Source organism: Euprymna scolopes, chromosome 34 (assembly GCF_053919585.1).
Source record: "Euprymna scolopes isolate OS-2025 chromosome 34, ASM5391958v1, whole genome shotgun sequence".
Taxonomy (NCBI): Eukaryota; Metazoa; Mollusca; class Cephalopoda; order Sepiida; family Sepiolidae; genus Euprymna; species Euprymna scolopes.
Window position 1 is genome coordinate 79,439,957 of NC_136515.1, and position 25,994 is coordinate 79,465,950.

Here is a 25,994-nt window from a genome sequence, read left to right on the forward strand (position 1 = left end):
AAATAAGGCACCAGTGAACTGAAGCCGATTACGCTCTCATGTTATGGGCCAAACGCCTTCAATTCTAAAAACTGCCTAATTCATACAAACCAAAGAAGAGAGGAAGAAAAAGAAGACGAAGACGCCGGGCTGCTAGCTGTTGATGAAAAAGTCACCCACTTTCCAGTTACAAGCCAGGACACACATCACCGACAGCAGGATGACCGGCCTACCCTAACCATCTCCATCGTCCAAAAGATAAGTTACATTTTATGAACATTCATTCCTTGTCAATTCATACATACCTACAAACAGTTTATGAACATTCATTCCTTGTTAAATTGTACATACCTGCAAACATTCTACGAACATTTCACCGTAATACAAACTGTCAAATATCTCCATCGGGCAATCCATTCTTCGTTAAATCACATTCCATCCTACGAACACTTTGCCTCTCCTAATACAAATTGTTGGTAGTAAATAAAATCGGTTCTCAACCTTCAATATTCGTCTGTCTTTAATTATATGGAGTCAGAATCTACACACTTCCAACGTTGTTCATTTCATGTATTCTTTGTTGTGACCTCTATGGCATCCTTTCCCACCCCTAATTCTTTTATAAATATTGAGGCCATAAATGCGTGGAGCCATGTGCAAAAGACGATTTTTCATTTTGTCTCTCATGGTGGATGCGTTAACATCCGGTTCGCTGCTAATTCTCATCATGTTCCCACAGTTTTCAGCTAGACGAGTGTTTCTTGTGAAAGTTTGGCGAGGGGGGACCATAGATTGAATCTCAGTCAAACACTTTCCTTGAAAAAACGATACAGCAGAGACAAACTCGTTACATCTCTTCTGTGAGATAGAGGTTGCAGGGAAGAGAAAAGGACATCTCCTACTAGGCTACAAAGTCTATTTTGAACTCTATCAAGGCAGGACAAGTCCTTTCTAGCAGCTCCTGCCCAGATGTGGCAACAGTATTCCATCCTTGAACGTACCTGGCTCTTATATAGATAAAGAATTGCATCAGCAGTAAGACATCTACTGGATCGATAGAAGGATCCCACCATTTTTCCAGCAGCCTTGGCAACAGATTTGATGTATGTGTTCCATTTAAGATCAGTAGTTTTGAGTGGGTTTCTAACACCATTTTGTTTTGTTTCTTATTTTAAAGTTTTTGTCAAGTCAAGGACATTGCAGCCATCTGAACATTTAATAGATAAAAATAAACTTAAGAAATGTTTTATTTTGTGTTATTAAAATTTTTATTAATTTTATTTTAATTCAGTAAGTGTTCAGATAATGTTTTATTTAGTGTTATCAAGTCAATTGTGAATATCCCCGTTTCTTCCAAAATCTTGAAATATTGAAAAATCCTTTGTGGAAAGGTCATGTTAGATGAAAGTCTTTCGTTGAATCAATAAGATTAGAAGGTGAAAGTTTTGTTTGAAAACAATGTCCTTATTTCAAGGTTTGTGTTTTAACTGGCAAAGTTCGCCTTATTCAAAAGTCCCATGAGGAAAGTAGTCCATTGTTATTAATTCTTATAGAAAAATATACAGAATGGGTGCATGTGTGCATAAATGTGATTTTTGGGTGCTCGCGTGGCGTGTGTAATTATGGTTTTGACAGATTTGGAAACAACGATGAGATGAAAACGAGAGGCATGTTCTCGTGTCATGTTGGAGTGAGAAGAGAAAAAGAAAGAAGGGGGAAAAAAGTGAAGAAAGAACGTTTGTTGCGTTTAAATACTTTTTGAATCGGCTCCAGCACAAGATTGCTGCTGCTGGTATTTGGTTTTTTGGAAAAGCGTTAAAAAGACAATCTTCTAAATTTTCTCATTAGTCGCTTGTGTCATGTGGTACTGTCTTCAACTACGTCCACCAGAAATATGTCCATTTAAATTTTGTTGTTGTGAGAAAAACGTGTGGGCGTATTTGAAATTACGTCATTGCTGGAAAAACATATTTTTTTGTGCAAATGTGTGTGTGTGTGTGTGTGTGTGTGTGTGTGTGAGTGTGTGTGTGAGTGTGTGTGTGTGTGTGAGTGTGTGTGTGAGTGTGTGTGTGTGTGTGTGTGTGTGTGTGTGTGTGTGTGTGTGTGTGTGGGTGTGTGTGTGTGACAGCACAATAGTTTGTAATTTTGTCAGTTATGAAACCTAAATAAATTGGAATTAATAAAGAATATGTACCGGAGAGTAATAATACAGGGTGACCCCCCCCAAAAAACAGAGGACATTCAATTGTTTTTCTGAGCATTTTACGGTCAACAGAGAAAAAAAGGACAAAGACCCTAATGTTTTGATGTGATGTTTCGAATATAATAAACTTGTTATGACCAAAGTTTCATTTCATTCAGATAAAACACTAAGAAACGGGGCCTAATTAGAGTTGGGGCCCGTTTTTTTTTGGTGGTGGGGGGGTCACCCTGTATTAAATTCTCAAGTTTTTATAAAAGTAATAATAAAATTGAATTTTTGAAGCGTGTGTACACATGGAAAAATACTTGTGAGTGTTCAATTTTTTGAAGCCTGACACAAAATATTAAGATACGAGAGACATAAGATTCAGTCATATTGGATTGTTTGAGGTAAAAACAACACAATGATAAAACAGATTCTCCATTTCTGGATTTCTGAATTATATATTAGGCTGCATGCTAATTCATATTCTAGGGAAATATTTAGCATTTAACAATGCCTCAGGTCTGCATTGAAAATGGTTTTATTTTACTTTTTTGACTATGCAAACAACTTTTTCCGATAACTGATCTGATGACTAATGTAATACTTCTATATCTACAAATGACCATCCATTAATATTTGAAAATGAACGTTTTGGAATGCTTGTAAGTGAGGATGCAAACAGTTACTGACAACTTTATTTGAAATACCTCGGAATTGTAACTCGTGTCTTGTTTGGGGGTGAATGAAAAAAAAAAAAAAATAAAATAAAATACAAACTGAATGGTCAACATAAATACCTCCAACAAACCCGACAAGCAGCAAAATCCCACCCCTACACAGTAGAAATCCCCAGATGTAAGAAAACTTTCTACTCTAATAGTTTCTTCCATAGGACTGGTAGACTTTGGAATTCCCTCCCAATTTCCTGCTTCCCTGACGGTACTGACATATATATATATATATATATATATATATATATATATATATATATATATATATATATATATATATATATATATATATATATATATAAGTAGGTTGTAGTTTGCTTGAAGCATTGTTGAAGAAAATTATAAGATAAAATTAAAAGCCAAGAACAATGCGAGATTTTTTTTTTTATATAGAGTAAAATTAAATGCAAACAAAAGAAATAAATTTACAACACCATTGAATACAATAGAGAAAAAACAAATTACTGTTGTTTAGAGTTAAAATTTGTGTCAAAAAGAAAAAACAAACAACAACAAAAAAAAAAGAAATTTTTTTCTTTTGTTTGCATTTAATTTTACTCTATATAAAAAAAAAATCTCGCATTGTTCTTGGCTTTTAATTTTATCTTATATATATATATATATACCAAAAAGTAAAATCTGGAATGGTGATTAAATTCTAATGAATTTAGCACATTCAGGATAACACCTTTTACAGATGAGACGATCCCCAAAGTGTTCCCGGATACTATATTTTGGATGTGGAAGGCATTATATTATACATTGTCTTCAATTTTCATGCCTGTTTATTATTGTTGTTGCCATATCAAATTATATTTTGATGTTGAATTCGAACAGTGGGCGATTTTATATTAGACTTACACATAAAACTGAAGCTTCACTATAGAAATCAAACGTTTAAATGGACATTGAGATGATATTTTAGTTTTCAATAATCAACACACAAATACGACAGAAAACGCCATTTTGACTTGCAAAATATTCTTTTTATTAACATGAGCAAAAAGTTGAAGAAAGTAATGTAAAAAAAATAGTCAAGATAGAAATTTAAAAGCAAGTTTTACATTTAGAGTTAAATATTAGTAAACTTTCTATGCCAACTGGATTTAGCAATTGACTTGTACATTTCAACTTGATATTGTAATTTAATATGTCAACTTTATATGTCAACTTCTAGTGCAACTTGATATGTCAATTTAATATGTCAACTTTTGATGCCACTTGATATTTCAACTTCATATGTCAACTTTATATTGCAAAGTTAATTTAATGTCAACTTTTTAATGCCACTTAATTATTAATATGTGAACTTTATATTGCCAATTGATAAGTTAATTTAATGTCAACTTTTGATGCCACTTAATATTTCAATTTCATATGTTAAACTTTATATTGCAAATTGATAAGTTAATTTAATGTCAACTTTTGATGCCACTTAATATTTCAACTTCATATGTCAACTTTATATTGCAAATTGATAAGTTAATTTAATATGTCAACTTTTAGTGCAACTTCATATGTCAACTTTTAGTGCAACTTGATATGTTAATTTGATATATCAACTTCATATTGCAACTTCATATGTCAATTTTAGTGCAACTTCATATGTCAACTTTATGCTGCAAATTGATAAGTCAGTTTAATATGTCAACTTTTAGTGCAATTTGATAAGTCAAATTAATATGTCAACTTGATATTGAAAATTGACATATCAACTTGATATGTGACCTTGATACATATTTTCTAATCAAGAAGATGTATTTTATTATTATTTATCAACTCTAAATGTTTTCTTATCCGAAATAAGCATTTTCAGATAGAAATCGATGCAAAATAATATATTCTTGTCAATAACAGAAAAACAAAAAAATAGGCTAGTTTGAATCAAGTATCGATATGTCAGAGGTATTGCTATTTTGGCATGACTTTGAAAATGTTTATAACCTTACATGTTAGATTTATTAATTAATCAGCAAAATTGTGTTATAAAAAAAGATAATACAGATTTCTTTTTTATGGTGGAGTGATTGTAAAAAAAAATCATTTTTTTTAGAAACTTCAACGAAAAAAACTTTGTCAAGTAATATTTGCTTCAGTTGTTATTCCGGTAATCGTTGTTTCGTTTTGCAGGTTGGAAGTCGCTTGTTTTACTCTTTGGAGAAGTAACTGAGCAAACTGACAGTGATTGCAGAAAAGCCTCCGAAAACAGTCAGTCGAGGTACACTAGAAGCAGCTGTCATTAAACCTGAAAAAAAACGAGCAAAGATAAATATTCATTTCTTGAGTTTTAATTCAAACTGAAAAAATATGCAATAACAGAACACTTGCATATTCAATAAAAGGAAACACAAGTTTATAAAAAGCGTATTATTTGGATTATTCGAACTAATGTTCTCGTCTGGAGTTGTATTTTCACAACGTTTCAGACTATGTAACCTCCGACATTCTTCTTCAGGTATACTTGGCACCTTTCTGTCGAACTCGGGAATCTGCATTGAATTTCAAACGAAACTTTTATTTAATATTTTCTTTTGTTTTATTTTCACAATGTTTCAATCGATGTAACCTCTGACTTTCTTCAGATATATCTTGTTGAACTCGGGAATCAAATACATATTTTTTTTAGGAAGAGGAGGGGAAGTTGGAACAGTTCCCAAACTCATGGATTAGGTTAAACTTCATCTATAATATAAATCTCACCTGTCTGTTTAAATGTATGTATGTATGTATGTATGTATGTATGTGTGTATGCCTCCTTCCAAAGGGCGAATGAAATGTTTTTCTGGGTCATCGGCCAACTAGCACCGTGTATAAATGTGTGTGTGTATATGTGTATTGGGGTGGGTAGGGCTCCCGTAAGCCGTGGTGAAGGCAACCTTTCTAGGAGAAGCAAATCTCTGATTTAAAAAACCATAAAGCGGGAGACCAGTACCCGCATTAAGCTGGTCTGCAGTCTAATTTGTTGCTGGCTATCTTGCTCTTGCTTGTTGCTGGATCTCAACATTTTGAACCGAGAGAGAGACTTAGCTGTCGTACAAAGCTAAGACTCTGTAACATCATCTTTGTATAGATACTCCCCCAGGCATTTGGGCTCATAGATTTTAAATGTCTGAGGGAGTGGCACTCGTCTGACAAGATGTTGCAATCATCATCATTATGTCATCATGTATGTATGCCTACAACTTTCGACAGTGGCGACAGATTTCCACGAGAGCGATATCATTGTAAAGCTCAACCCTTCGGACAACAAGTATCGAAAAATTGGCTAAAAATAATGATTCCTTCACCCTCAATCCTTTAACTCTGTCAACGTTCATTTTCGACGAAGGAATTAATCCGAGTACAAGCACTGATTAGGTAAAATCCTTAGTCTGCAAAAAACTATTCAGTAGGTATGTATCCTTTATAAGGCCACGACGACCATAATTCAGCTTTCATCTCGACAGCTTCGTAGATGATATTTAAATTGCCGCACGTAGCTTTCCACGATCAGATTCTAACTTGAAAAAGATCGATTTTCTCTTTCTCTTCGCATTACCAAGGAACCTCTGCTTGGTCTCCTTTTCGGAGCATCTTCCTTGAATACTCCAGCATACCTTCATTATTCGTTCATCTGAATAATGAAATGAATTTCCATTTTAAAGACTGGCATTGTCTGAGTTCCTCGAGACATTCGTAACGACATGTTGCGTGCATCAATTCTCGTCTGAAACGAGTTGTTTGCTCTGCAATTTCTTGTCAAAAAAAAAAAAGGCGGTAAAACCTCTTAGCCAATCGAACGTCATGACGGATGGCGTGATCTTAAGTCAACAGCAGCAGCTTAATGCAACACGAAAAAAAAAAAAAAGAAAAGAAAAGGAAGGAAAGAAGAAAAGAGATAAGAAGGAAGGAAATTAAATTTCTGACACTAGAGTCCGATGCGAGACTACAAAACAAGACACTCCCACCTTAAAATGGTAGAACTCCAATCTCTGGTCCCCCCCGCGCCAATCTTTCACGAAAAACACCCGTCTAGCTGAATCCACTGTGAAAAATTCCCCCCACTCTATATCTGTGCCTAAAATCAAAACGCGGATTCCATGAACAAAGCTTCTTTCTTAGAACTGCACGCCTGTGGAACTCTGTTCCGTCTGCCTGCTTCCCACCGGACTACAACTTGGATGTCTTTAAGTCCAACGTTAACAAATTCCTAATGAACCGCCCCCTTAGGTAGACACTTCGTCAAATCTCCACACTAACGTAATGTACTTGCAATAACCCTTATCCCTGAGTGGCTTCCGGGCCTTGATAAGTGGTGATCACTGTGTAAAAAAAAAAGAAAACAAAAAAAGCTCTTTTATATCTTGTTTCGTATCCGGTTATGTCCCTTATAACAATCCCCTACAACTGTTTTTACGTTTTAGAAATTATATGCACATTTAACATATTTTTTACGGTAGTTAAGAAGAAATAAACAACTCTATAGTTAAATATTCAGAGATTTATAAAGAATCAGAATCGGTAATTGTATTGGAATCGGAAATTTAGTACAGAATCGGTAATCGTATCGGAAACGGGAAAAAGTTTGGAATTGTCCCTTCACTAATGTATATTTATACGACCACATTTTCTAAAGAACCGGAAAGGAGATAAACATTTGCACAGTCAATTACTTACAGCCTTGTTCTACGGCAAATTTGAAATCGAAAGAATTAGGACATGAGTGGCTGCGGCTACAACTGTCCAAAACAGATAATGTACTCCTGAAATAAAAAAAAAAAAAAGACTCAAAATAAAAACAGACACCAAATCTTCAATATAATAAGATTGTAAGCTCCTCCCCCTAGAAAAGAAGAAATCCTTAAAAAGCTTACCTTATTTTTTAACTTTGAAATAGCTGAAAACAAATCTAACTTTGTTATTAAGAAGTGATGATACCCAAGTGGTTAACGGCATAAACTGACAGCCTGAGTGTTCCAAGTGCAAATCTAGTTCATTCTGCAGGAATGCTTTCACTTGTGATGTTGGCAACCTTCACATGGTCCCTCTTGTAAGTAACTAATTTTTTGTATATATAGAAACTTAAATTTTATTGATGCAATGAAAGGCAACTGTTTTACATTTGACTAGCTGACTTGAGTCCCGGCGTTGTCTGAGAAACTAGATTAATTCTGAGAATTCTATGCGCAATCTTAAATACATATTGTGAACGTAGTTACTGCGAGAGGCATATGAAGCTTCATCCACGTGCACCGTGATGGGTCCTCAATTACAGCAGGTAATCAATTGATTTGATTGAAAAATGGGCTATTTCATCGATTTCGATGACAATAAAAAATATGGGAGTCTGAAACAGTCATTAATCATCACTCAATCCCGGGCAAAGTTATCTTTTTTTTTTTAATATATTAATTGTTCCCCTTAACCGTGTAGAGTTTTTAATATCTTAATAGGTTTTCTTTGTTAAATTCTTTATTTAATTTATTTAATTAATGCTTTAATTATGTTCATCTCTACCTCTCCAATTATATAAAAGTGATTTTGTGTGTATGTGTGTGTACGTGTGCGTGGGCGTGTGTATGTGTGTGTGTGCGCGTGTGTGATCGTGTTTGTGCATGCGTGTGCGTGTGTGTGTGTATGTGTGTGTGTGCGTGTGAACTTGTGTGCGTGTGTGTGCGTGTGTGCGCGTGTGTGTGTGTGTGTGAATGTGAGTGTGTGTGCGTGAGAGCGTGTGTGCGTGCACGTGTGCGTGTGTGCGTGCGTGTGTGCGTGCGTGTGTGCGTGCGTGTGTGTGTATGTGTGTGCGCGTGTGCGCGTGTGCGCGTGCGCGTGTGTGTGTGTGCGTGCGCGCGAGCGTGTGTGTTCCTTTCTCATAGGTTCCGAAACGGCTGAACCAATCTTTTACAAATTTCACACAAAGCTAATTAATATGTCTGGCAGTGTTCTTAGATATGTTTTGTACAGAAATTCATCCGATAAGTATCAAAAATAGAAAAAATCCAATCTTAAAAATATATATGTAATATAATGATATATATATATATATATGCGTCTCGCAGTGAGTACATTCACAATATATTGTAGTCAACATTGCACTGTAGAGAACCTACTGTTGATTTTGTATATTGGGCCCTTCTGCTTGTGCGGTGATAAAACTTTGGTCAAAATCGTCTGTTCGTTCTTTCATCGGATTATTTCGATTATTGATTATTGATACTTATCGAAGACCTCCCGACACAAAACCTATCAAAGAACAATAGCAGGCACATAAAGTTGTATGAAATTTAATAAAAATCGGCCCAGGCGTTTTTGAGTCCATAGAGAACGAACTCACAAACACACAAATACACAGACACACAAAGTTCCTTTTATATAATAGTAGAGATATTCTATAATATATATGTGTTATGTGTATGCCTGTGTGTGTGTGTGTGTGTGTGTGTATGCATGTGCATGTGTGTGCACGTGTGTGTGTACATGTATGTGTACGTGTGTATGCGTGTGCACGTATGTGTGCATGCATGTCTGTGTTCGCATGTACATGCGTGCGTGTGTGCGTGTGTATGTGTGTGTGCATTTGTGTGTGTATGTATGTGTGCGTATGTGTGTGCATGTGCGTGTATGTGCACGTGTGTGTGCATAGGTGTGAACTCAAGCAAATATACTTACTTGCATGCTTCTATCTGTGCATAGCACTCTCTGTTTTGGCTGAAATATAAGAGAAATAAATCTGTTTAATATCTTACAAGATGTTTCAAAGTTTTCTAAGGATTTATCATTTGGATTATTCAGCTTACTGTTGTCAGCTTGGATGTGTTTCGGACAACGGCACACAATTTTCTTTTAAGGAATGAGAAAATTTCCGCAAATTGCTTGCGATAAAACATTTAAGTACGTCCAAAGATGGAGTACTGCTGCCACATCTGGGCATGAGCTGCTAAAAACAGCCTATCCTGCCTTGACAGAGTACAAAATAGGCTTCGTGGCCTAGTGGGTGATGCCCTTTTCTCTTCTCTGCAACCTCTCTCCTCCAGGAGAGACGTTGCGAGCCTGTCTTTGTTTTATCGTTACTACCATGGCAGGTGCTCGTCTGAGCTCCAATCTCTAGTCCCCCCTCGCCAATCTTTCATGATAAACACCCGTCTAGCTGAAACCACGGTCAAAAATTTTCCCCACTCCTTATCTGTGCCAAAATCAAAACGTAGATTCCATGAACAAAGCTTCTTTCTTAGAAGTGCACGCCTGTGGAACTCTGTTCCGGTTGCCTGCTTCCCACCTGACTATAATCTAGATGTCTTCAAGTCCAATGTAAAAAAATTCATTCCTGATGAACCGCCTCCTTAAGTAAGGCACTTTATCAAATCTCCAATACTAACGTACTGTACACGCAATAACCCTTATCCCTGAGTGGCTTCCAAAAAAAAAAGGAAATAAACTATTAGAGCAGGAGGCTTTTCAGCATTGACGGGACTTCAACAGTGAAAGGGTGGGATTATGCTGCTTGTCAGATTAGTCAGGTGTATATACGTCGGCAGACACAAGTGCTATGAGTTCACCAGAACATATTTCATTAAAGTACTTGTAAAACAGGTACAGTGATGCAACATTGCTGTGATGGGACAGAGGTTGGAGCTTGGTCAACAGTGCGGGATTACATTTTAGATTCTTCTTTAGACCCTGTCTAACAGTGAGAGACTATTGGTAGATGCTCCAACCTAGACGTGACAACAATACTCCATGTATGGGTGTATTGTGGCTTTGTAAAGGTATTGAATACTCATTAATGTGAGTAATTTTCTAGCACAGTAAAGGGAGCCTATCTTCTTTGTAGCAGCCTTGGCAATGTCCTCGATGTATTTGTTGCAATTCATGTTACTTGTGAATGAAAATGTCAAAGAGTTTGAAAGATAGGCTTTCGGGTAAGGTATTATTTGTTATGAAGTATTTCATCTTTTTTTTGTCTTGAATCTGTCGCTGGTTTCTGTTTCGATTGAACCTTTAAAGAGTTCAGCAACGATGAGGAATTTTCTTCTTCCTAAATTTATTAAATCTCGATCGATTTCTGTTTAGCTGTTTCCTCTGCCTATTGTCATGATAGAGCATATTCCTTATAAAAATTGTTATGACATTCTATTTTTTCTTTATAAAAATGAATAAAAAAGTTAACACATTTACTTTATAACATAATAATATACATATTATAATAATTAATAATATAATTAATAAATAATAAATTAATTATTATTAATTTTAAGTAGAATATGTAATAATAGAATAATTAATGAAATATGTGTTATAATAAATAATAAAATAAATAATTTAATAATTAATAATATGATTCATGTTATAATAATTAATAGTGATCATCTTCTCGAACGTCATCCACGCTTCTGACGTAATCTCGAACGTTATTCCCATCTCTAATGTGATCTCATTTTTCCCTTAGGATGACCATATTTTACATGCATGTGCATGTCAATTCTATGTTACACAAACATTTACAAACAGCAAAAGACGTCATACTTACCAGTAATAACTGTCACGGCTGCACACAGATGCCTCACTGAAAAATCCAACAAAAAATGATCATAACATTTAAATACAAAAATGCATGAATTTTTAATTAAATTAAATGCTAAAACTGATTGACTATCAATATAGATGTTGATAATAATGTAGATACTTATAAACTAATGAACCGATAATTACGAACTTTGAAACACACCTGCTAATTATAACGATAATAGTTGTAAAAATACTAATACTACAATACAACTATTATTAATAAATATATTTAGAAAGAGAAAACATGAAAAAATTATTTAAAAAAAATAATAAGCTAATAATAAAATCAAAAACATAATAACAAATCGTAATATATAATAAAATTATAATGAAATAGCAATATGAATAAAATAATAAAATAATAACAAAGATAATAATCAAATAATTAAGTAAAGAATAAAAAATAATGATAAAATAATTACGAAAATATTGAGAAAATAGCGAAAAAATATAATAAAAATAATAATAAAATAATAAAAAAAATCAATTAATATAAATAGCAAAAAAAATAATAATAATAAAATAATAATAAAATAATCGACTATTAATATAGATGTTGATAATAATGTGGATACTTATAAACTAATGAACCGATCATTATGAATTTTGGAATACACTTGCCCATTATTATGATAACAATAATAAAGATATTAATAATAAAATACAGATGATTAATAAATATATTAAGAAATATAAGAGCAACAAAAAAAAAAAATGAAAAATATAACAAATAGTAAAAAAAAAAGAATGAAACCAAAAATATAATAACATAATGGAAAAAATAATTTTAAAAGTAATAAAAAATAAAATTATCATGAAATAGTAATATTAAAAAAATAATAAAATAATAACAAATATAAAAAAATAGTAAAATATAATAAATTAAAATGAAATAGTAATATTAAAAAAATATTAAAAGAAAAACAAAATAATAAAATAGTAAAGCGAAATAGAATTATAATGAAATAGTAATATTAATAAAATAATAAAAAATAATAAAAATATAACATAATAAAATAATTAGATAAATAGTAAAATAATGACTTAATTATTACAAAAAAAATAATAAAATAGTAAAACATAATAATGGAATAGTTATAATAATAAAATAATAACAAAGATAATAATCAAATAATAAAAATAGTCACGAAAATAATGATAAATTACTAAAAAATATAATGAAATAAAATAAAAATAATAAAATAATAACAAAGATTAGAATAATATAATTGAATAGTAACAAAAATAATAAAATAATAATAAAATAGTACCAATAAAAATGATAAAATATTGAAAAATATAATAAAATAAAAATAAAATTAATAACAAAAATGTAATAAATTATAATGAAATAGTAAAATTAATAAAATAATAAATTAGTAAAACAGAAAAATACTATAATATAATATAGTAAATAATAAATAAATAATAAATAATAAAATCATAATGAAATGGTGATATGAATAAAATAATAAAAAAATAACAAAATAATAAAATACTAAAATATAATAAATTATAATGAAATAGTAATATTAAAAAAATAATAAAATAATAACAAAGATAAATAATAGTAAATCAAAATAAATTAAAATTAGTAATAAAATAATAAAATAAAAACAAAAATAATATTAAAATAGTAAAAATAGTGACAAAAATAATAAAATAATGAGAAGATAATTACACAAATAATGATGAAATAGTGCAAAAATATTAATAAAATAGTAATAATAATAAAATAATAACACATATAATAAAAAATAAAAACAGTAAAAAAAATTATGATTAGTAAAAAATATAATAAAATAACAATAAAAATAATAAAAAATAATAAACTAATAATAAAATAATAACACGTTGTAATAAAATTATTAAATAGTAACAAAATAAATAAAAGAATTACAAAAAAAATGATAAAATAGTGAAAAATATAAAATAAAAATAATAAAATAATAATATAGTAATGAAATAATATTTAAATAGTAGCAAAAATAATAAAATAAGGATCAAATAATATCAAATATGATGATTAAATAATAACAAATATAAAATAAGGAAAATATAATAAAATAATAAACAGTAATGATAATCTAATAATAAAAATAGCAAAAATAATAAAATAATTAGGAATAATAATAATTACAAAAATAATGATAAAAAAATTACAAAGATGATGACATAATCGTCAAAAAATATAATAAACTAATTTATGAAATAGTAATAATAATAATAATGATAATAATAATAGAAACAACAATAATAATAATAATAATAATAATAATAATAATGATAATAATAGAAACAATAATAATAATAATAATAATAATAATATTAAAATAACAAAGATAATAATCAAATAATAAAAATAGTAACAAAAATTATAATAAAATTATTATAAAAATAATGATAAAATCGTAAAAAATATAATAAAATAATAATGAAATAGTAATAATAATAATAATAATAATAATAATAATAATAATAATGATAATAATAATAATTACATTAACAACAACAACAACGATAATAATAATAATAATAATAATAATAATAATAATAATGATAATTACATTAACAACAACAACGATAATAATAATAATAATAATAATAATAATAATAAAAATAAAAAAGATAATAATCAAATAAGAAAATAGTAACAAAAATAATTATAGAAATAAAATCGTGAAAATGATAAAATAATAATGAAATGACCAGAAATTTATAAAATTATAACAGTGGTTGTGACATACGAAGGGCGTGCAATAAGTAATGCCTCTGACCTACTTTCAGCTGTCTTATCTAGCTGAAATTTTGTGTGTGCAATGATTTATATCTCTACGGGTTATGTGGCAAATTACAGCTCTAAAATAATTGTGGTTTCTGTTTTACAGGTGTTTGAACTGAGTCAGGTGTGAAATGGAGCCTGTTGAATGTCGAGCAGTGATCCGGTTTTTGTATTTGAAAGGACGCACACCACAGGAGACTTTTGATGAAATGAAAGAAACTTATGGTGATAATGCCCCATCATATGACCTTGTAAAACGCTGGCATCGTGAATTCAAACATGGCCGGAAGTCTGTAGAAGAAGCTCCCAGACCTGGTCGCCCCCCCCCCTTCTGCCATTGATGAGGCATCCGTCCATCAAGTTGAGGCTGCCATTTTGGAAGATCGGCGCATTACTATTCACCAAATAGCCCAAGATGTCAAGATTAGTACAGCGTCTGTGGAAACTATCATTCATGACCATTTGCATATGCATAAGGTGTCTGCCAGATGGATTCTCAGGTTGCTCACACCATTCCAGAAGCGAGAACGCGTCGAGTGCTCGAGGATGAATTTGGAGATGTGTCAAGAAGATGAGTCAAAGTTTTTCAAAAGACTGATTACACAGGATGAAACCTGGGTCCATCACTATGATCCAGAGACCAAAGCCCAGTCAATGCAGTGGAAGCACTTGGACTCACCACCTCCAAAGAAGGCAAGGGTGCAGCCCTCCGCTGACAAGGTCATGCTCACAGTCTTCTGGGACCAGGACGGGGTAGTGATGACAGATTTCCTAGCAAAGGGTACCACAATTACAGGAGCCTATTATGCTTCAGTTTTGAGGAAATTAAGGGAAGCTATTAAAATCAAGAGTCGGGGCAAGATCAGCAAAGGTACCCGCCTCCTGCAGGACAATGCTCTGGTCCACAACTCGCATGTCGCCAGATCAGAAGCACAGGCGTGTGGTTATGAAATTCTTCTCATCCTCCCTACTCTCCTGACCTTGCACCTTCTGACTTTCACCTCTTCCCATCTTGGTGAAATAGTCTATGACAATGTTGTGGACTGGTGCATTCGGGCACATCTTCCACATCTTCAGTTCCTCGCGAATAATTATATGTAAAGTTTCAACACTGGTAACAAATTATGCAGTTATCATCTTTATAGACACACAACGGTCCTTATCCATGAAATTCTTTATTTGGCCAATCAACTCTGGTGTTCTGATTTCCTTACTTCTTCCCACACGTCTCATCATCTTTCACAGACTCCCTGCTTTCCTTGAATCTCTAATGCCACTCAAAAACCGATGAACAATTCATGCAAGATGGTCCAAAAGCAGACTGATATATTCCATACGTTTTTGTGGTATTTTTTTCCAAGTTTAAAATAGAACAATTTATAGGGCCCGAGCAAAGCTGGGTTGAACTGCTAGTATATATATATATATATATATATATATATATATATATATATATATATATATATATATATATACTAGACTACCCATGAACCGTTGGGTAAGTATATGCTATGGTTAGCTATGGAATAGTGAGTATCTTAATTATGGTAAAACTATGCGCACTTATGCATACAACAATGCCCACCACTTTTAACATAAAGCATTACATTTCTTAATATCCTGATAACTATTTATTCGCGGAAAATTTAAATGCGATATTCGTTTTCAGCATACCTGAAAACATTTAAAGGTCGTCATTTTAAAGGAAAATTTTAAGGTGGAAACCAAGTAAAAATTTACGAAAACTTCTATTTATATATATATATATATATATATATATATATATATATATATATATATATATATATATATATATATATATATATATATATATATATTATTCCTTAATTGGAATTCATTTTTGAGATGAGCATTATATATATTATTTTATTTTTATTTCGGACTACTAGTCTCATCTTTATTAGTTGTTGTTTTTCATCTTTTTATTGGATTGTTTATTCACAACGTTTCGGCCAACTAATTCCTCTGGCCTTCGTCATAAAGATGAGACTAGTAGTAAGTAATCTCAAAAATGAATCCCAATTAAGGAATAATATATATACTAATCGGTACGGACCCGACTATGGAAGATCAGATAATAAATAAACGTGGATTTATAAGATCAAAGAATCCAACCTTGATCGCCCTTCGGGGCCCGTGGCACAGTTAATAGAGACGTTGAATCTCTACAGTTCCAGATGAACATTGTCTGAAGATAGCGGTTTCAATCCCACCCAAAGCGTTCCAGAGGTTAATTGGTCAAAATGTGGTGAGACGACAACAACTACGGATGGCAGTGATTGCTGAGAATGCAGTTAGGAGATCCGAAGTTTCTATTTTTATATTTACTTAAAAAAATCTACATCATATATAGTGTTTGTCATCCGTAACTTAAATTTTGTCTGACGTCACTTCCGCCGGATGACTTTGTAAACAAAGAAGTACGACTCTTAATGAAAGCACTTATCACAAGTCAATGGCTATAATTTTTACCAGCGCTGTTGGATATGGCGTCACTGATCTGTGGTAGATAACTATTTTACTACGACATTAGCGTACAGTGAGCACCCTTTTGGGCCACAGTATGTTTTTTTTAAATTATTATTAGTTCATATGAAAAAAAAACTTATTTTAATTTGTATTAAAAAAAATAAGTTGATTATTGGGCTTCACAATAAATTCTCTGGAAAAGTATGCGACGCAAATTGCAGAGTGAAAAGTAATATTTATTAAATAAACAAGTTAAGTTCGACGAAAGGTTTTGGTACGATTCTTTAATAATAAATTTTTTTTTATTTATCTTTTTTTTTCATTTAATTATTTAGTTGTTCTTCCATTTTTATATTTTTAAAACAGTTTAAAACTTTTTCACTTAGTTATACTTCGAATCATTTTATTTTTTATTTAAAAGAAACGGTACTTGGTACAGTTTAGTCAAGACATTAAAAAATCAAAATATCGAAAAAAGTTTAAATTATATGCATCCGTTATGGCACGAAATTTTCCGAAAAAAAATTTCACTTAATTTCATCAAGTATTTATATATATATTTTTAGGAAGAAAAGCTAGTATTAAGATGGGGAGGGGTGTTAGCGCTTTAACTGGAGTTATCTCCCTTTGGAATTTCTAAAATTCAAACAATTTTTTTTTAAATCCAAGATGGCTGCCTTCAACGCGCTCTCATAAAAACGGATTTTTCCGCTGTAAAAAAACAAAAACAAAAAAAAACTACTAGATGAAATTAAGTGAAATTTTTTTTCAGAGAACTTCGTTCCATAACGGATACATACAATTTAAACTTTTTTCGATATTTTCATTTTTTTAATGTCTTGACTAAACTGTAAAAATGCCAAAGAAACAAACAAACAAACAAAAAAAGCTGATGTTTGAACGTTTTTCCATGCAAACACTTTAATTAATCTGTTCCAAATACTAGATTTTTTGGCATGTTTTTATAATGGTAAACGTTTTGCGTTTATTTTAGCATCTCGAATTGTAGTATGAAAAAATGAATTAAAGAAGTTTTAAATTGTTAAAAAAAAATATTAAATTAACAGAAAGTTCTTTTTTATTTAAAAAAAAATCATACTAAAACCTTTGTGCCATTTCCTGAAGAATCTCGGATTGAATTCGAATTATTGTTTCTTTTAAATAAAAAATAATTGTTTGAAAACGATTCCAACTTGCAATGAACGTTTACAACATGAGATCAAAGTGGATAATAACTCAAGTTTTAAAAGGCAAATCTTTAGTTGTTAGTTTAACTATTGGTAATTAACTTTGCCTTTTTCTTTTAACTAAAAATTAGTTGCTTGAAAACGATTCCAACTTCTAATGAAAAATAGAAATAAAATTCGTGTAATGCCGATGAAAAAAGCAGAAGGGATTTAGGTTTGTTTTTATTTGAATATTTTGAATGCGAAAAAAATGTCGATTAAGAGAAAGCGTTCATGGTTTTGTTTTTATTTAATTACGCATGCACAAAATTGTTTAAACTTGAAGTTGTAGACCGGATACACGTTTTCAACGTCCATGCAAGACGATTTGAGTTTTAATATATACTAGCGGGGGGTACCCGGCGTTGCCCGGGTGTTTGGAGGTAAATCAAAACTCCGGTGTGGGGGGGGGGTTAAAATAAAAAAGTTTTGGTAGGTGAGTATTAGGATCGAACCCGAACCCTTGAGGCAAATTTGGAAATTAAAGTGTAAAAAAAAAAAAAAAATGCAACGTTAACAATTGGGCCATCGCGACATTCTAACAGAAACACGTTTGAATTTATTTAATTACTTAGAATTTGCAAGTGCACGTTTTAATGTCTTAATAAGGTCAACTTTAACTTCGGAGTTTTTATTTTTATTTTCCAAAGATGTTGGGGGTGGGGACCAGCTCCACTTGTCCAAATTGAATAGCAATTGTTGTCTGATATTTCCACATTGATCAAAGTTGATTGCTTTCGGACATTTCGGCGATCGTGACCGGAAAAATACCGCCAGAATTAGTGTCGCTTTTATTATAGGAAAAAGCCTAATCCACATGCAGCGAGCGAAAACCGTTGAATATTTATCTTCCCGAAGTGATACAAATTAAATAGATAGGCGAGATCCGTTGTTAACTCGGAGATATTATGATTTATATGTGATATAAAAAGTTTTAAGAAGTTGTGTGCCGACCGAGCGCTTCTCTGAAAAAAGCCTTTCTTGGACATACACAAAAGGCGAACATGCATACACACATTTTCGTTTTTATATGTATATAGACTAGCGGGGGTTACCCGGCGTTGCCCGGGTGTTTTGATGTGTGTGTGGTTTTGGGTAAATCAAAACTCCGGGGTGGGGTGTTAAAATAAAAAAAACTTTTGGTAGGTGAGTATGAGGATCGAACCCGAACCCTTGAGGTGAAGTTGGAAATTAAAGTGTGAAAAAAAATAACGTGCAAGGGTAACAATTGGGTCACCGCGAGATACTAACGGAAACACGTTTGAATTTATTTAATTACTTAGATATGGGAGTTGCACGTTTTAATGACTTAATGAGGTCAACTCTGACTGCGGGGTTTTTGTTTTTATTTTCCCAAGATGTTGGAGGGGGGGGTCCAATTTGAATAGCAATTATCTGATATAAAGAAAATATTTCCACATTAATCAAAGCTGATTGCTTTTGGACATTTCCGGCGATAGCCGGAAAAATACCGCCAGAATTAGTGTCGCTTTTATTATAGGAAAAAGCCTAATCCACACGCAGCGACCGACAACTGTTAAATATTTATTTTCCCAAAGTGGAGCAAATTAAATAGACAGGCGAGCTCCGTTGTAAACTCGGAGATATTATGATTTATATGTGATATAAAAAGTTTTAAGAAGTTGCGAGCTGACCAAGCGCTTCTCTGAAAAAAGACTTTCTTGGATATACACAAAAAGCAAACATACATACACATACATTTTCGCTTTTATATATATATAGACACACACACACACACACACACACACACACACACACACACACACACACATATATGCACTCTTAATTTGTTTTTAATTAAAGCAGTAATATATTGCTACACAGTCATAAGCATGTTTCGGTCAGCTAGTTACTAGTAGCTAGAGATTTCTTCAGGTGATACAGCTTATACGAAAGCAAAGTTTGCAATAAAAATATCAGGTGTTTCTCGTCACAGGGAGTTAATATCAGGAGGTTCCTTCAAATGTTGGGAAAAATATGATTTGGTTGTATGTAAATAAGACCCAGTAGGGGTGCGGATTTGAGTCTGTGTTCGATATAGGAATGAATTGGGAAATGATGGGGGAGGGTAAATATCAAGATGGAGGTAATGAAAGACTAGAAAGAATAGTATCCATATGCGCGTGTGATGGTCGCCCTAAATCTTAAGCATACTAGTGTGTATAAGTTCAATCAGCAGGGGAATGTGAATTTGACATATCTATGCTAAAAGGAGTTTCAGATTTAATCGGGTTATTCAGTTATAAAAATGTTTTTAATTCTCTCTCCTGAAAGCACGTGGTGCAGTGGGGGAAAAAGGTGCCTGGCTATTTTAATGCAGCTAAATCCAAGTTTCTCTCTTTTCATCATAATCGCTTTGATCCCCATCCTTTCTAACAAGCCTTCTTACAATTATAGTTGCTTACACTGCATGAGCTCTACTCAACTCCTTTATTCAGTAACAATGAAATAGCAATGTCCCTAATTCACTTTGAGGAGTGTAACTACTCAGCAGATATATAACCTCTACAAACTAACCCAGTAACATTAACTAACCACGCGGGGCCACAGAAATACCTGGATTAGAACTTAGGCGCGCAGCTAACCCTCTCAGTGCTGACGGACCCAGTAGATCTTTCCAGATCATCCGTCTAGGAGAAGGAAAACTCTGAAATTAAACCAAAGGGGAGGGAGGCCTCTTCAGTCTTGGATGACAATCTCCCTAGAGCTGGTGACTCAAACAAATTACCGATTTGCAAACCTAAATTGCTTAAGGAGTAGATAGGTTCTGTCTATCGCCCGGCTTCCATACTCCTTCTTTGCCTATTAGTCAGGCGCAGAGACACTATCACAGTGATTCGACAGAATCACCCAGTGGTCGATCTTGTTTCTTGTCTAGGGCAATGAACGCCGTTTCCCCACTCCCTACACACCCCACCCCTAAAACTGGGCACTTGAGAATGCTTGAGTACCATATATGCCTGAGCAATTAGATTGGGTTGACCTTCCTCTGATGGGTTGAGGGTACCGAATTGACAGTTACTGGCTGCTGTTTCCGACTGGTAGTACAGGTGCCCTAACTCTTTGGTAGCACTTAGAGCGGCTGCTCCATCAACAGTTGTATAATATCGGAATGTTTGTAGTGCCATGTTGCGCATGGAAAGGGACCCTGCACTCATCCCCGGTGGGCTTTCCTGAGGCCACAGTCCTAGTTGATGGAGGGTCAGCTGATGGTCTACTTGTGATGCATGTGTGATACTCTGCATAATCTCCTGTTCAGCTCCCCCTTACCTAACTGAAACTCGTTAAAAAATATGATGACAGTACAATCTAAAAATAAGCTTAAACCAGGCTTAGGGTCAAACAAATCCAACTTGCCTCCTCCCTTGAGGCTTGCATTCACAAATATCCATGGGCTTAGAACTAATTTAGTTGATGTTGAAGCATTTCTCCTAACAAATACCCCGGATATCTTAGCACTAACCTACACTCCTCCATCCCCTCTAACTACTTTAACATGCCTGGATATCTCCCACTCTGCCGTAAGGACTCTGACAGACACATGCACGGACTTGGAGTTTACATTCGTAATACCCTTCCCTTGACTAGAGAAACAACCCTAGAAACGGATGATCAAGCCTTTATGTGCTTTAGACTAATTATGCAACACAACGTTAGCTACTTTTACTTTCTCTACCGCTCTCCCTCGACCCAGGACTGCACCATAATAAACAAAGTCTCTGACAGCATAGACACAGCACTCTCCCTCGACACTAGCGCCCAAGTACATGTATTTGGTGACTTTAATGTCCATCACAAAAACTGGCTTGGATTATCTACTTACACAGATGCAGCAGGCAGCACAACTCATAGCTTCTCTATATCTCACTCCCTATCACAAATTGTTACTTTCCCAACCCGTTTCCTTGACCAGGAAGAACAACACGCATCACTTTTAGATCTGTTTTTGACCACAGTTCTTGATGATTGTATAACGAAAGCCGACAGCCCACTTGAGAACACTGATCATGCAGTGATAATGGTTGAAATCGCCCTAAACTCTAGAGCCAAAACTGAAGAGCCAGTGCTCAAAACAACGAGATATTATAAAAAGGCTGACTGGGAAGCCACCAGAGATCTTATTAGAGATGCCCTATGGGGAAATATTTTTTCTCTTCCTGCTGAACAGTGTGCAAACGAGACCACTGAATGGTTCAAAACTGCAATCGAAGCGCATGTTCCCATGCGGAAATTCTATAGCAAGCCTCACTCTCCCCAATGGTTTACTTCAACTTGCGCAACTGCCATTGCTCAAAGGCAGCATGTATACTCAGATTTAATCGACATAAGTTCAGTTCAAACAGACAGAAGTACATAGAAGCTAGAAGTAACGTTAAGAAAGAAATAGCGACAGCTAAGAGAGAATTTACGGAAACCACTAAAAAACGCATTGAAGCACAAAAACTAGGAACTCGTGACTTCTGGAAAATCTACAACAGTGTAGTAAATAATGGGCAATCAACAATTCCCCCACTAACCAACAATCACGAGGTTGTTTGCTCAGCAACCGAAAAGGCTACCATGCTTGCCAGTCGGTTTGCCTCAAACTCCACACTGGACCCTTCCAACCACTCCCTATCTGAATTTCCTATGCGGACAGACGCCACGCTAGACGACCTGAAAATCACCCCTGATCAGGTGCATGCTATCATAAAAAACCTTGACACTTCAAAAGCATGTGGACCCGATCTCATCCCAGCTGTGCTATTAAAAAAGTGCTCAGCTGAAGTAGCTCCAGTTCTCTCCAAACTCTACAACAAATGCCTTAATGAATCTTGCTTTCCGGGCTGTTGGAAAACTGCTTCTGTGGTACCAGTATTCAAGAATTCTGGCTAAAGAACTGACCCATTAAATTATCGCCCCATTAGCCTCCTCCCACTTTCTGACAAAATATTTGAGACCTTAATTAACCATGCTCTAGTCCATCACCTTACAGATTCGCCCATGTATGGAGTATTGCTGTCATATTTGGGCTGGTGCATCGGCTACTAGTCTCTCGCTCCTTGACAAGGTTCAAAAGAGAGTCGCAAATCTGATAGGCCCTAAACTGGCATCAAAGCTTCAGCCTCTGTCCCATCGACGAAACGTTGCATCCCTCTGCCTGTTCTACAAGTATTTTAATGGTGAATGCTCTGATGAACTGCAAGCACTTGTGCCCCCACGACGTGAACACCCTCGACAGACCCGACAAGCTGCAAAATCACACATCTACACTGTAGAGATCCCTAGATGTAAAAGATCTTTCTACTCCAGTAGTTTCTTCCCCAGAACCGCTAGACTCTGGAATTCCATTCCAGATCACTGCTTCCCCAACTGTACTGACATGCAGAAGTTCAAATGCAACGTGAATCAACATCTTGCTGCCCAAATCCCTACATAGTACCCCAGTAGTTGTTTCCCCTGATAGTAGCCCCCTACACCAAAGTGGCAATTTGTCTTGTTTGGGGTAAAAATGTAAAAAAAAAAAAAAAAAAAAAAAATCAACCCTCAATTGCAATGAATAGCTCTCGTTTTGGAGAAGCACGGTGTCTTGACAGGCTCCTGGGACTGACCTTCACTCCTGATCTGAAATGGAACACATACATCAAATCTGTTGCCAATATCACTCGAGAATGGTTGGATCATTCTACCGCTCCAGAAGGTATCTCACTGCTGATGCAATCCTCTATCTATTTAAGAGACAAGTATGTCCTAAAATGGAGTACTGCTGCCATATCTGATCAGGAGCTGCTTGGTTCGGCTTATCTTGCCTTGATAAAGTTCAAAACCAGCTTCGAAAGCTAGTAGGTGATGCCCTTTTCTCTTCCCTGCAACCTCTTTCCCACAAAAGAGACATTACGAGCCTACTAAGGGGACATTTACTTAACACACCATGGACTTTCTAAACTTTTTTTTTTATTCGCCCACACTCATGGGCGTATTCCATTACTAATAATTTTCTCTTTCATTCAGTTTTATTCACGGGTTAACAAAATCGTTTTAAGTACGTGAAACGGACCTCGTTGCATTTCAATAACTCTTCTGAACAAGGCAGTAGCTGCACAGTTTTGTTTTTGTGTTCTTTCAACAACGTTCACACGCGTCTGTGGGAATTTTAATTCAGTTCGTGTAGTCAAGCAAACCTAAGTTGTTTGTGAATAATCGCCAAAAAATTCAGAAAATTTTTAAAAGGGGAGGAAAAAAATATAAATAAAACAAATGAAAAAAAGCAACAACAAACAAACAAACAAACAAACAAACAAAAACAAACTCATATATTAGAACGAAATTTGAAAAAGAATATATTGAAAAGCACCAGTAACGCGCAGACAACATTTTCAGGGCAGATGCTCAAGTAAATAAATAAATATATATATATATATATATATATATATATATATATATATATGTTCTCGACGATAATTCTTGGCCTGAAGACGTAATCCCCCAACGCGGGTGATTACAGAAACATGTACGCACATATGTAGCCATCAATGTTTGTATAAATAAATTTCATATACCTGCCCTGTTTACTCATTGAGCACTCTTTGGTAGACACATGTTGTTTCATTGGATGTACTTCTAGGAAACTAAACTCTACTGGCTATATATATATATATATATATATATATATATATATATATATATATATATATATATATATATATATATATATTTAGTAATGGTGGGGCATATGCATAAAATACATTACTCTGAAAAGGACACGTTTAAAACCGGAGTAAAAGGGGCAGGTGCTTGGGCACATCTAATACCCTTCCACACGTGCCTGAAAAGCATAGTTAAAAACAGAAACGAAACCAAAAACGAACGTAAATAATTGGGAGCGCCGGCACCAGCGAATGTTATTTTTATCCATCGGTTCTCCATTAGACAAAATTGCAAATCAGCGATTTTTTTCAACCACTCACAGCTCAAGAGATATTCATTTTCGAATCTCGTGTCTAGCATAAAAACCAAAACACAGCATTTTCACATGACAAAATGCTGATTAGGAATTTGGGGGGTCAAAGGCGTGCGACAGACCCAACAAAACATACTAAACTAAACATATACAAACTTCTGACCGGACGCATGCACGTAGTTAATATACGCACTTCCTCACTAGCAAAACTAAATAATATACATACACATCTTTCATGTCTATCCTATTTACACATACTGTAACGCGTAAGCACACACGACACTGTCGAAATTAACATGTTTACTTAACATAAACAGCAGCAGTGAATGTTGTTTTTAAGTTTCACATCTCTTTTAGCCAACAACAGAAGCAAGGATATTCACTGCTGAACATTTTCGTTCACTATAAAAACTTAAACACAACATTTTTCGCCATCTGCCATCTCCTTCTCCCTTTCTTGCAGAGACAAGACAAATGTGTACGACATATCCTGCTTTTTAGAACCGAAAACCTTCGACATACGAAATGAGAGATACATACAAACAACTAAACACAGCAACAGCATATACACGCTGTTAAACGAACACATGTACAAAGTTATTCTGTGAATTCTCTCATTAACAACATAAGCGCGTTAATATACACGTACATCAACGATTCCTATCACATTTACACACGCTGTGTATACTAAAAGACATAGGGGCGATAAGAGAAATGAACATATCTGCTCAATTTTCCTGACAAACAAAGCAACTCTTCTTTCACCTTGAACGTTCTTGGGATACCTCGAATTGTCAACTTTTACCAAACTTTCATTCTTGATTGTTTGAAAAAGTTAATAAAAAAATAATTAATACTGCATGAATAAACATTATTATTCTTTCTGATTGATAATACACTAACTTTAACAGAGTACAATGCAACGTCGATGATGATGTTCGTCTATTGCTTGCGAAGATGACCGTAATCATGCAATTGTTCTGTGGGTTTGTTGCTGGTTTGTTAGACCGATTCGAGCTCTGAAGTATTTCCCGCATGTTGGACACCGGTGAGATAATTCTGTAGCAGAGCTGTTGATTGATCTGCCTTTTCT

At 34.0% G+C, this 25,994-nt stretch overlaps 1 protein-coding gene across 1 annotated transcript in view; it reads right to left on the minus strand.

Moving 5' to 3' along the window:
- Positions 1-3,862: 3,862 nt before the first annotated feature.
- The window catches only part of LOC145259305 (uncharacterized), a 43,974-nt gene continuing 21,842 nt past the window's right edge, over positions 3,863-25,994 (minus strand). Inside the window, exons 4-7 of the mRNA XM_080117190.1 lie at positions 11,405-11,440; positions 9,547-9,585; positions 7,555-7,640; positions 3,863-5,143 (exon numbers count right to left, since the gene is read on the minus strand). Of these exons, the coding sequence (XP_079973316.1) occupies positions 5,046-5,143; positions 7,555-7,640; positions 9,547-9,585; positions 11,405-11,440 (259 nt within the window). The 3' untranslated portion in view covers positions 3,863-5,045. The remainder of the gene's footprint in view (positions 5,144-7,554; positions 7,641-9,546; positions 9,586-11,404; positions 11,441-25,994) is intronic.